Consider the following 13,306-nt stretch of genomic DNA (forward strand, 5'->3'; position numbering starts at 1 on the left):
TTTAGGAGAACTTAAAAGTAAATCTTGATCATGTTGACCAAAAAAAAAAAAAAAAAAAAAAAAAACCCTCAAAAGATACTGCTAATGAATATAATCATTTCATGTACCTTTTGCACTGTTCACATCCCCATGAAAACATTACTGCATGATCTGTGATATTTTCAGCAAGAAGCATTTCTTTTCTGAATCTCAGAAGACAGTTCAGCAGTTCTGTCAAGGGGTGGGAGGAAGGACAGTGAACAGATACACCCTGCTGGCACAGACCACTCCAGCCGGGTCTGCTGAGGATGCCAGGCCCACCCCTCTACCCTGCCCCCAGTCCTGTTCTGAGTCTGGCTTTGTATTTTGGATCTTAGAAGTTCTAATAGACCTGGCTGTGACCTACTTAACTGGCCTTCAGAGAGGGCGTAAGACTGAAAAGATAGTACATCTAATAAACTACCTTGCTGTGCTTGCCTGGAAAAACTGGCATTGTGCATGGTCTGTTTTTAAAGCCCTAGCAGAGAAATTATTGAAAGTAGAACAGAGAACCACAGCAGATAATTTAGTTGGACCTCCCTTTAACAGGAAAATCACGTGGGCCCGCAGGAATTACACTTTCCTCAGCAGGGGCCCTCTGCACGGGGCAAAGCTAGAAGGAAGAAAAGAACAGAAATGAAGTTGGGGAACATCAGACACTCCACTCGGTGGCATTTATTTCTGATGTTAGATTGATGGAGATGTGACAGTGTCTTCCTATCCTTGCTCAGACCTGCTACTGGCGGAAGGAGTCTGCATTGGTCACTGAGCTGGACTCTTGTCTCAAGGGCAGTAGGAATGCAGCTGGAGCCTCCTGGTTCCTGGCTCTGAGCCACCTTCCCTTGAACACTGTTGGGAGGTCCATTTTCACACTGAAGTTCAGTAGAAACCACTAATCCCATCTGAGCTGCACTCTGAATTCTCTTGAGACTTTCGAAGAGGCCCCCTGAGGTCTCCTTTCATGGACATAACCTGGCCAGGTGTTAGTGATTCTTTAAGAGAAACAGAAGTTCAAGGCCATCCTGGGCTACTGGAGCCCTGTCTCAATATGTATTAGACTTCCAGCCCAGAAATGTTGGAGTCACAAGATCTAGATAAGAGTAGAGCCCAAGACTTTGTAACAAATTCTTGGGTGCTGTCACTTCAGCTACTTGGGGACCACACTTTGAAAGCAGTAACATTAGATTCTCAAGTGTCTGTGATCCAAGAGGCCCAGCCCTGGGGATCTACCCCAGGGTTTTAAATTCTGAAGCTGTGAGATAGTTCAAGAATGCGTTTCTTAGGAGCTGGAGAGGTGGCTGCATTTCCAGAGGACCGAGGTTTGATTCCCAGCACCCACATGGCAGCTAACAACTGTCTGCAATTCCAGTTCCAGGGGATACAACAACCTCTTCTGGCCTCTGCAGGCATTGCACATATGTGTTGTACTTACATACATATACACAAACATAATTTTTTTTAATGCATTTCTGTAAAAGCCCTGTGTGCTTCTGGTGGTACTGAACAAGGCCCCACACCTTCATAACCTGTGGCTGGTTCCTTACAGTTCATGCTTAGATGAGAAGAGGCTCAAAGCCTGTACTCAAGCACTGCCTGGAACCAGGCAGTCATCAGGAACTCTCAAGACGGTTCTGGACTGTAGAAGTAGACGCAGGGAGCTATAGTTTTCATAGAATAGCATCTCAGGTGTTAGAAACATGGTATGTGGACAGTGTGGAAATAGAGTAGTCAAAAAAGTTTCCATTCTGACTGTTGGAGCATCTCAAAGTAGGTGGTTCATTCTCATGGTGTGCTGATGAGGAAGCAGACCCTGTTAGTGGGCCAACCAGGGATAACTAACTACAGGCCTCTAGCAAGAGCCTTGCACCCGAGTTCCAGGGCCCCTTCTGTGACTCCACAGTATCTTCAGAGGAATTCTACAGGTGGCTGGTCCCTAAGTGTAGAGCAATAGGAAGTGATGAGGAAGGTGAACATAGCCTAAATTATTCCTTGACAGTATTCAGAGTGTGTCCCCAGACCAGCAGCTCTGGTACTGGCATCTTAGGAACTCGTTAGAAATACAAATTATTTTACCCTCCATCTCCTGGATAGTCTCTGTCTGACTTGATGACTCCAAACTGTGCACTCAAGTTTTAGGCTCCCTGGCTTAGGCAATATGGTTGAGGGGACAGTAGGACAGCCTGGAGTTGGGCTGGTCTGGGCACTTGGTATGACTGTGTAGAGGTGATGAGCTGAAATGCTGCTGAGGCAGCAGTAGAAGAAGGTCTCTACAGGCAACAGCCTCCCTCAGCCTGCACATGCCAACCTTGTGGATAAAGGTTCTAGGTGTTCCAGACTCTGCACTTCGCTGCGATTGTTTTTCCTTATGGCAGACTTGCCCCAGCACAATGCAAAGTAAAGTTTCTCTAATTCTAAAGTTCAGTTCAACTGGGTTTTAACGTTGTAAGTGACTAGTTGTTTTTTTGTTTTTTTTTTTTTCCTTAGCTGGTGACAGGTGTGTGGGAAGGCAAATACAACTTCTTCTGTCAGGGCACACGCAGCGCAGGAGAATCAGATATGAAGGTACTATTTCTCTTAAGTAGTCTTACTGGGTAAGTTTGTGTGTGTGTGTGTGTGTGTGTGTGTGTGTGTGTGTGTGTGTGATAAAGAAGTTATACAAAAGACAAAATAGACCATACCCACACCCACTCATTTTTAGGTAAATCCTGTTGACATTTTGAAAAGAATAAGTGTGCACGTGGTATGAAAATTTAAAAATGAAAGATGTAAAATGAGAACTAAAGTCTCCCTCTCTGAAATTTACAGGGAAATCGTATGTTTGTCAGATTTTATATTTACATAAAAGGTCATAAGAATAATGCCTTAAATTTTTTTTTAGTCATAAGTGCCTTCTGAATAGTGGCATTAAAGGTAAAATCCAACTTCCACTCTGAGATTTTATTGAAATTCTTCTATTTTTTACTTTTTAATTTTATGTATGTGTCTTGCCTGCATACATGTAAACACACCCATGTCGTGCAATGACTGCAGAAATCAGAAGAGGGCATTGGATCCCCTGGAACTGGAGTCATAGATGGTTATTAGCCTCCATGTGGCTCCTGGGAACCGAACCCAGATCCTCTGCAAGAGCAGCCAGTGCTCTTAACTTCTGAGCCATCTCTCTAGCCTAGATTTTTTTTTTTTTTTTTTAACAAAAGGCTAATGAGCAAAGGTCCACACAGGCAGGCATTTGCTTTGGGTGTATTAACTGGGCCAGGGACAAATTCTGATTCCTTTTTTTCTGTGGTGTCTTGTTACCTATTCCACACCAACCCCTGTCACCAAAAGCATCTTTCTGCAGCCTACTTCCATACAGTGGTCATAAAGATGGTATTGAACTTCAGCTGCCTGGGGTTTTGTTGTTATTATTTCCTTTGTTTTGTTTTGTTTTGTTTTGAGAGAGGTTTTCTTATAGCCTACTATGGCCTCAGACTCAGTAAGTAGCTGAAGATGACCTTGAACTCTTGGTTCTCTTGCTTCTACCTCCCAAGGCTTTGGGTCATAGGTGCACTATCCTGATCTTGTTAGAGTGTGGAAGAGAATCAGGAACCCTGTGAAGATTTTCCTTGTTATCTCAGTTCTCCCAGCATAACATGTTCATTGATTAAAGGTATTTGCAGTGACCAGAGCTGCTGACACGGGAAAGTGTTTCAGTGGGACACTCCAGCTTTTATTTTGGTCTGGGATGTCAGTGAAACCTGTCACAGGTGATATGTCAGAAAAGTGTTGAAGATGAACCATAAACCCTTTGCCTTTTTGCTCTTAGATCATCCGTGTCCTCTGGTGGTACTACTTCTCCAAACTCATAGAGTTCATGGACACTTTCTTCTTCATCCTGCGTAAGAATAACCACCAGATCACAGTCTTGCATGTCTACCACCATGCCTCCATGTTCAACATCTGGTGGTTTGTGATGAACTGGGTCCCCTGCGGCCATTGTGAGTAACAAAGAGAGGATGCTTTGGGAACATGAGAGCAGGATAGAGTGGAAAGTTGCTGTCTCTGGATTTTTACATGCGTTTGTGTCTAGGTTTTTTCTTTTTCTGTATTTTTTTAAGTTAGCGTACACAGTAAAGGGTTTTATTTTGACATTTTCATATCATTATACTTCATTCTCATTTGTCCCCTGACTACCCTCTCATGTCCCCTTTACCCTTGGCTGGTTGGTTCCCTTCTTCCCCCCAAATAGTCCCTTCTTAGGCTTTCAAGTCACATATATTAGACAAAGAAATCTTAGAAAGAGGAATGCTAAAGACATCATAATACCTGATCTCAAATTACACTACAGAGCCATAGTAGCAAAAACAGCAATGTACTGGAACAGAAAAAGATATGTAGACTAATGCAGTAAAGTAGAAACCCCGTAAGTCAGCCACACAGCTGCTACATAGTCATTTTGTTTTGTTTGAGATGAGGTCTCCTGTAGCCCCAGCTGGCTGGGAACTTACTAACAGGCTGGCCTTGATCTCACAGAGACCTGCCTGCCTCTGCCTCTGCCTCTTGCCTCTGCCTCTGCCTTGATTAAAGGTGTGCTCTATTACATAATCTTTGGCACAAGTGTCAAAAACGCTAATTATAAGACATCTAAGGTACATAGGAACTGCAAAAACTCCCACAAATTATCCACCAACAAATTTACTATTGAACTAAATATACAGTTTATTAAAGGAAATAACAAATAGCCAAAAAATATTTGAAAAAAATGTTCAACATACCTAGCCATCAGGAAAATGCAAATTAAAACTGCTTTGAGATTCTGTCTCACCCCAGTCAGCATGGTTATCATCAAGAAAACAGCCCACTGGGAAGGAGTGGTAAAGTGTTTGGCTGCCACACATGAGGCTCTGGGTTCATGTGTGCTGCAAGGATGTGGGCAAAGAGGACCTCTTATTCAATGGTGGGAATGTAAACTTATATAGCCTCAATGGCAGTCAGTATGGAGCTTCCTCAAAAACACTGAAAATGGACAGACCTGGAAATCATATTAAGTGAAATGAGCCAGACTCAAACAATGCGTATTTTATCTTGTGAACCCAAATATAAAATTATATATGTGTTTGTAGGTTGCAAAACTAGAAAGAGGATCATGATGGGGGATGAAAAGATCCTAAGGGAGGTAGGAGATAGTAAGGGCAGAAGGGGTAATAACTGTGGGAAGAAGGAAACCAACTGGAAGTGGGGAGGGCCTGGACCACCGGGGAGGACAGTGGGGGCAGGGAACAGTTGAGAACAAAGCATAATGATACTCTTGTATGCAGACGCTGCAATTAAAACCCATTACTTTGAATGCTAATTTAAAAATAAAAGTGCGACAGCCCCTTCAACAGATGTTTCTGAGAAAACTAGATATCCACTTGTAAAATAGCAAAGCTAGATGGATCTCTCAATTTACATAAAAGTCAGTTTGAAATGGATCAGGGACCTTAGTGCAAGACCTGAAATTCTGAACCTGCTAGAAGAGAAAGGCAAAACACTTCAAAACATAGGCCTTGGCAGGGACATTCTGAATAAAACTCTGGGTTACTTTTAAGGATAGTTTCTGCAGCCTAAAGGCACAGAACCCTTTTTCTAGGGTCTGCCTCTGGGTTGCGCCCCCCCCCTCAAATTGCATGGCCCCCCTAGATTCACAGCTCCATCAGGTTCATAACCAGAGAAGACTTTCTAAATATAGCATCTTTGGATGTGGGAGAAAACTGAGACCCCAGAGGGTTGGATTGAGCGCCTTCTTGAACTAATGCTTTTCTCCCATCACCTCAGGAGAGTAGCTAAAGTAGAGACAGCCCCTCCATTCACGTCATTCCATTTGAAGGGTATTTAAAATTTCATGGTATTTCATAGGACAACCAGCTTTACTTGGCCCATGAAAAACTAGAGAATGGGCATGACCTGGCCAAAGCTACAGGACCAGATTCTGTCATAACCAGCAGTAGAAAGTCCTGTAACATAGCCCTGTGTTCCATGAAAAACTGGGAGCCTTGTTTCACTATTCATTCAAGGAGGAAGATGGACAGTGGGAAAAACTGGAAAAATTCCTACTGGAAATTGAAGGTCACATGATAAAATGAATCTTTTGTCCCTAAGGAACTGACTCTGGACTCTGTTAAAACCATAACTTGAGCACTGCATACTTGGGGAATAATTAATAACTTCAAAGGCTTCTCCAAACTCAGCAAAGGAGTGCAGACAGCCCGCTTTGAGTGTGCTGTCCAGCACCTGTCCTCCCCCAGGCTTCAGAGTGGCACGTCTGAGGCATCTGGGTTTGGGAAGAAAGTCAGCAGCCTCTGGGAGGAGGAGCAGGTGCCAGGTTGTGGGGGTGTGAGTCGTCATGGCAAATCCAGCTGACCACTGGGTTTGAGGTGCCCTGGAGCGTGCTCACCCACCTGCCCCAGTGGAAACTATCTCATTACACATCACACAATGCTTCGAGCTGCGGTGTTTGCCACCCTCTGTTAGGAAGCACTTCTCTCATTCCAAAAGTGTCTTGGATGTTTTTCCACCTGTTACTTATAAGACACTAATGCATTCTCCTCCCAAACCCCCTTTGTTCGCACAGCTTATTTTGGAGCTACACTCAACAGCTTCATCCATGTCCTCATGTACTCCTACTATGGTCTGTCATCTGTCCCTTCCATGCGACCCTACCTCTGGTGGAAGAAGTACATCACTCAGGGGCAGCTGGTGAGTCACACCATCCTTTCCCCTGGGCTTGCTCCCTGCTGGATACAGTCCTCTTCCTGGCTTTATTGTAGTTTAATTGTATCGAGTTGATCCAGTTAAACTCCTCAGTGTAGGCAGATCAGGGAATGCCGTTTCTAGTAAACAGAAGCTGCTGTGGGGCAGGGAGCACACAAGTCTCAAGGTCCCAACTTCAACTCAGCCTTGATTTTTACTTTGTGTGTATAAATACATAATGTACACACATGTGCCTATGTGTGCTTTCTCATTTCCTAAATCAAGGTGAAAACTGTTCATCTGTGTTCCCAGGAGTTTCAAATGAAGCTTTTATGGTACTGAGCACCCAGGGCCCTTACAGCTTACTTGACAGAATACTGGCTGAGATGGGTACACGGTGTCTACTCTGGCGCCATGTAGCAGAGCACTTGGTGAGAAAGCCTCCCACGCCCTTTGATGATGACCCCTGCCAGAGGCCAGCCAGTAATTGTCTGGACTTGATGGTTTTTCACGCCATCCTTTCTTAAGCCTCCCCCAGTTGTCAGTAATTAGAAATACTACTATTGGTGAACACTGGATTGTATTAAAATGTCAGGCACTCATGCTAAGTGATTTTACATAGCTGTTTCCATAGCCTGATGTCATATTATTGGGTCCATTTTGTAGGTGAGGACAGGAGGGAAGAGACTGAAGCTGGCTGCCTGAGGGGTACAGACATTAAACCCTTAGCCCTAGTTTTTCTGTATACATTTTTTTCCAAACTAAGCTGATTTAGATCCCCTGAATCAATCCCAATTTGTCTAAATTTAAAAATAACATTACGAGAAGTTTGTGCTCTTCAATATTTGGTGTTTCATTATCACCTCTGTCAGCCGCTCTACAGTCCTTGTTAATCTTTTTTTCATGTGTGAGCAAGGATAATTGTTCTCTTCCTGTGATGCCTGAGGAGAAAGAATGCAGAGGTGGATTTACGCTGTGGTTGTATCTAGCAGACAGACTACGTAAGAACTCTAGGGCATAGACCCCCTCCCTCCCCCCACCCCGGCTCTGTACTTTGAGTTAGAAAGTTGTGCCATCTGCCTAGTTACTCCTCATCCTAGAGAACTAGCCTTAAGAAAGTCAAGGAAAAGAAAAAACAAAAAGGCCGGCAGCATCCAAAGCCTCACTGGGCTGACATGTCCTTGGCTGTCATCACCCTCTGTTGCTCTTCCTGAAGGGACCTCTTCACTAGTCCCCATCCTCTAGCACTTCTATACTGTGTCTCCAAACAGCTCCACCTGCTCTTCGAAATCCCACCAGAAATCAGCTGTGGACTAGCAGTTCTTTTTGTCAAGAACAGTTTAAATGTTCTCACCAGCTTTCAACACACCAAAAGTGTACACAGATGAGGAGCAGGAAACATGTCATTCAGCTCATGCTGTACACAGATGAGCAGGATGCTTGCCAGTCAGACCATACTGTATACACATGAGTAGGAAACATGTCATTCAGCTCATGCTGTACACAGATGAGCAGGATGCTTGCCAGTCAGACCATACTGTATACACATGAGTAGGAAACATGTCATTCAGCTCATGCTGTACACAGATGAGCAGGATGCTTGCCAGTCAGACCATACTGTATACACATGAGTAGGAAACATGTCATTCAGATCATGCTGTACACAGATGAGCAGGATACTTGTCAGTCAGATCGCACTCTATACACATGAGGAATAGGATGCTTGTCAGTCAGACTGTACTGTACACAGATGAGGAGCAGGATGCTTGTCAGTCAGATCATGCTGTACACAGATGAGGAGCAGGATGCTTGTCTGTCAGATCATACTATCACAGATGATCAGGATGCTTGTCAGGCAGATCATAGTGTATACACATGAGGAGTAAGATGCTTGTTAGTCAGATCATACTGTACACAAATGAGGAGCAGGATGCTTATCACTCAGATCATACAGTATACACATGAGGAGTAGGATGCTTGTCAGTCAGATCACACTGTATACCCATGAAGAGTAGGATGCTTGTCAGATCATACTGTGCACAGACAAGGAACAGGATGTTTGTCAGTCAGATCACACTGTATACCCATGAAGAGTAGGATGCTTGTCAGATCATACTGTACACAGATGAGGAGCAGGATGCTTGTCAGTCAGATCATACTGTACATACATGAGGAGCAGGATGCTTTTCAGATCATACTGTACACAATTGAGGAACAGGACGCTTCTCAGTCAGATTATACTGTACACACATGAGGGGTGGGAAGATGTCAGTCAGATCATAGTGTATAGGGATGAGGAGTGCAGTAGGAAGTTTTCAAATCATACTGTACATTCATGAGGAGAGGAAAGATGTCCGGCAGATCATACTGTAAACAGATGACTGGGAGCTTGTCTGTCAGGTTATGCTTTGTGAGTGATGTCGCCTTTAAACATACACTTTTCACTGTTCCTTTTATTTTTTTAATAAAGTACTTAAACAACTCTTGCATCTCTGTTGCTCTGTGCTTGAATTCTGGAGAAAGGTGGCTTAAGTAGCTTGGAGGGAACAGGAAGAACTTACAGAAGATGTGTGCATATACAGAGTTTAGCATAAAACAGTACAGTGCCAGGTGTGGTGGTGCACGGCTTTGATCTCGGCACTTGGGAGGCAGAGGCAGGTGGATCTCTGTGAGTTTGAGGCCAGCCTGGTCTACATAGCAAGTTCCAGGACAATATATATATATATATATATATATATATATATATATATATATGATACAATAGACACAATGAAAATCTAAATTAGTCAACAGCTTAATGATAGATAGATAGATAGATAGATAGATAGATAGATAGATAGATAGATAGATAGATAGATAGATAGATAGATAGATAGGGATATAGATATATATTTACAGAAAGCTGGCATTCTTAATCCAGAAACTTGAGGTGCTGCATACATGGTCTATCTGGCTGGAACCCTGTCTGTGCAGGGTCACTACTCAGCCATGACCTTTCTCTTCTCCAGGTTCAGTTTGTACTGACAATCATCCAGACTATCTGTGGCATCATCTGGCCATGTGACTTCCCTTTTGGATGGTTGTATTTCCAGATCGGATACATGATTTCCCTGATTGCTTTCTTCACAAACTTCTACATTGAGGTAAATCTCACATTTCACTGGTACCTGACCTTCATCTTCTCACTCATTAGGAGTGTGGAGCCACCAGTGGATGCCAGCTCTGATGGCGCCTTTATGAGAACGAAGGGTGGCTAGCTGTGCTCTAGAGCCTAGACCTGAGCATCTGGGAACTCAGGTGGAAATGCTAAACAGGGTGCTTTATTCCTTCTCTTGCCTGGCACAAAGCTATAAAGAGGTGGTTTTCAATCGTAAGTCTCAGCACACTGCCCTGCTTGTCATGGCTAAGTGAAATTTCCCTTACCATCCTTTGATACAACAGAAACATTTTGTCCCACTTTGCTCAGACACCCACTGCTAAAATTTGGAGGTTACCTGATGTGATGATGGAGGTTTTTACTCAGATTGTCTCTGGCTAGTTGGCAGATCCTGCTGATCCTCCTGTGTTTGTGGCCAGGGCCAAGTAGCTGCAGGTCCAGTGACCTGAGCAGGAGGTCGAGAGCAAGGACAGAAGTCATGGGTCCTGAAGGAAAGACAGTGGTGTGGAGCAGCCACCTGGAAGCTCGGCCACTTATTTTCCTGTTGTGTCCCTATGACCCTGTGAGTGGCTTGTTGACTTCATGTGCTGCTGGCCTTAACAGCTTATGACTACACTGTGGCACCTACTCCAGGTCAGGGAAGTTAAAGGCTATGACAGTTTCATAATAGCACTTTGTACGTGAGGGCTGAGGTAGTTGAAGCAATAAGGTATTTTAAAGGCAAATTTGGCTGCATAGCCCCCGTCTTTGCCATCCAGATGCTGAAAAGCCTACTGTGTGTTGTTCTAAATGTTCTGTTGTGGTCTAGGAGTCAGAGAACTTACAAACTAAGCCTCAAACAAAGTGGAAGCGTGATTGAAACTAGTGGCAGAAAGTAGTAATTTGACCACAAGCATTTTAAGTAAGATTTGTCATGCGAGGAAGTCACGCCTAGATAGAGATCAACCGCCAGCTCTGCTTCCTGTGTCTACCAGGCCCTCTTCTGCCCTTATGCATTTCAGACTTACAACAAGAAAGGGGCTTCTCGGAGGAAAGAGCAGCTGAAGGACCACCAGAACGGGTCTCTGACCGCTGCCAATGGACACACCAACAGCTTACCTTCCCTGGAGAACAGCTTGAAGCCGAGGAAGCAACGGAAAGACTGAGGCAGCAGTGCCCAAACCTCCAGACCACGCAATTGATTGTAAGCACAGTACGAGTTGTGCCCTGACGCGCGTAACAGCTGCTGTCACTAGTCTGGCCTACTGTAGTGTGATTTATGTAGGATCTTTTTCATCAGTTCAAATTCCCTAGACTAGTATACAGATTATACAAGTAGGCATAAGATATCTCACATTTCCGGGCTCTCATTGACCCCCACGCTAGACTGTGGAAAGGGAATATTATTGTAGTATATGACACTGCTGTTGCCTTATTAGTTATAACACGATAGGTGCTGAATTGTGGTTCACAATTTAAAACACTGTAATCCAAACTTTTTTTTAACTGTAGACCGTGCATGTGTTTGTAAATGTAAATTTGTACAATGTTGTTAACAGTAGAGAAACACACATGCCTTAAGATTTAAAAAGCAGGGCCCAAAGCTTATTAGTTGAAATTAGGGTATGTTTCAGGTTGTATTCATTTGTAGTAGCTCTGTTTAGAAAAGTCAAAGACATGATTCATGAAACTGGTGTGTGACATGTAACTTCAAGGGACTTACAGATGTCAAATCAGAAGTGGCACCTTCAGTTCTATGATACTGGCTTTTAACAAGCAAGCTCAAAACTAGTGGGACAGTCAGTTTAACCTTTTAACAGATCTTATTTTTTTATTTTGAGTGCCATTATTAATAATGTGTTTTTAAAAGTCTTGAAGAATCTCACATGTCTACTCTTTGTCCCCCAGATTCTAGGGAGACAGGAGGGTGAGTAGACCGTTCTTCATTTCTGAAGTGTTTTTATACAGGAAACAAAAAGTCCATCTTTGCACCACTGCAGGAGAGGGAAAATACTTTATAATTTCCCATTCCACAGTTCCCTGGAAGAGCAGTGGGGAACTGGTTGCCAGGGTCCAAATTTGAATTATTTTCTGCAGTGCTGTTTTGACATAAACTCCCTTTTTAAATGTGCCTAATTTACCAAAATTTACAAAGAAGAAAGAAAGCACCTTAAATTTTTTGAGGTAAAGTTAAAGAGGTAGCCAGGGCATGTAAGAACTGGGCATATTTGGATAGTGGTAACTTGTCTAATGTAAATCTTGCAGCATCTGTAATTTTTTTCTGCTTAGAATCTAAAGATTTGTTTAGAAGCGCTTGTTTAAAAGTAATAGACTGCTTATCATAAAATCATGTCTTGTACACTTGAGGAGGTGGACATACAGGTAAGGAGTCTTGACTCGGTGTTGAAAGCTTAGCCTCTAAATATCTTCTGCATTGAATAATATTCATCGAGCCACTGACGACACATCTTAGGAGATCATTGACAATATATAAACTAATTGTGGGTTTGATATTTATGTAAATATCAGTTTACCATGCTTTAATTTTGCACATTCATACTATAGGGAGCCAGTTGGTTCTCTTATTAGTCTTGTGGGTTTTCTGTTTGGAAGGAGTCACAGCATCTGTTTACATTTACCTTATCAAATCTAGAATGTGTATATTTGTAAGTGTCTTCATTCCTAGGTACTAGTTTGCAGATGTCTTAACATATTTCAATACAGAAACTGTAACATGCAGTAGTGTGCTGTCAACCTGTGCTTAAATCTGGATATACCCACACTGTTAAATAGTGTCTAAACATTAATCATTAAAACATTTTTGATTACTGGTGCTTGTGTTTTATATTTGATGTGTCACTGGTTCTGAAAGACTTGAAAGCAGTCCACTTTCTTCACCCTCCAGGAAGTTACCAAGTAGACATGAGCTGTGGTGTCACTTCCTGTAAGGAGGGATCCCGTTGGATAAGCACAGCGCTGTTCTAACCCTGTTTCTTTCTTCCTTCTCCTTCGTCACTGTACATATGGCTCTGAACACACTCCTTGATCCTGCCTTCCTGGCATCTCACTTACTCCCTTCATCTATGAGCTGTTAGAGTTACTTTCCATATAGGCCAAATCTCTACAAACTTTTTCTGTAAAAGAACAATATAGACAATATTTCAGGCCATGTGGAAGCTACTCCTGTGCCCTTGTAGAGTGCAGAATAGCCACTATGTAATTGAATGGGTGTGGCTATGCAAAACAGAACCTGAGGCCAGGTTTGCTGACTCAGAGTAATGAGTACCCTGCTTGATCCCAAAGTTTCATTACTTTCTTTCCCAAATTCTGTTCCCTCCCAGCCCCACCCCACCCACCCCATTTGTCTTCACAGTCTATCCGTGCTCATAGTGAAGCAGGTCACTAAACATCCTGTCTTTTATTCTCTTCACGCCACAGTCC

General features: G+C 43.1%; 1 protein-coding gene across 2 annotated transcripts in view; it reads left to right on the forward strand.

The window, feature by feature from the left end:
- The window catches only part of Elovl5 (ELOVL fatty acid elongase 5), an 83,183-nt gene extending 70,485 nt beyond the window's left edge, over window positions 1-12,698 (forward strand). Inside the window, exons 4-8 of one of the 2 annotated variants that reach the window (XM_008836548.3) lie at window positions 2,503-2,580; window positions 3,824-3,995; window positions 6,611-6,735; window positions 9,738-9,872; window positions 10,888-12,698. In XM_008836548.3, coding sequence (XP_008834770.1) covers window positions 2,503-2,580; window positions 3,824-3,995; window positions 6,611-6,735; window positions 9,738-9,872; window positions 10,888-11,031 — 654 coding nt within the window. In that variant the 3' untranslated portion in view covers window positions 11,032-12,698. The remainder of the gene's footprint in view (window positions 1-2,502; window positions 2,581-3,823; window positions 3,996-6,610; window positions 6,736-9,737; window positions 9,873-10,887) is intronic. The other variant, XM_029565183.1, reaches the window with a different exon arrangement.
- The last annotated feature ends 608 nt before the right edge of the window (window positions 12,699-13,306 follow it).

Source organism: Nannospalax galili, unplaced genomic scaffold (assembly GCF_000622305.1).
Source record: "Nannospalax galili isolate Female #2095 unplaced genomic scaffold, S.galili_v1.0 scaffold930, whole genome shotgun sequence".
Lineage (NCBI taxonomy): Eukaryota > Metazoa > Chordata > Mammalia > Rodentia > Spalacidae > Nannospalax > Nannospalax galili.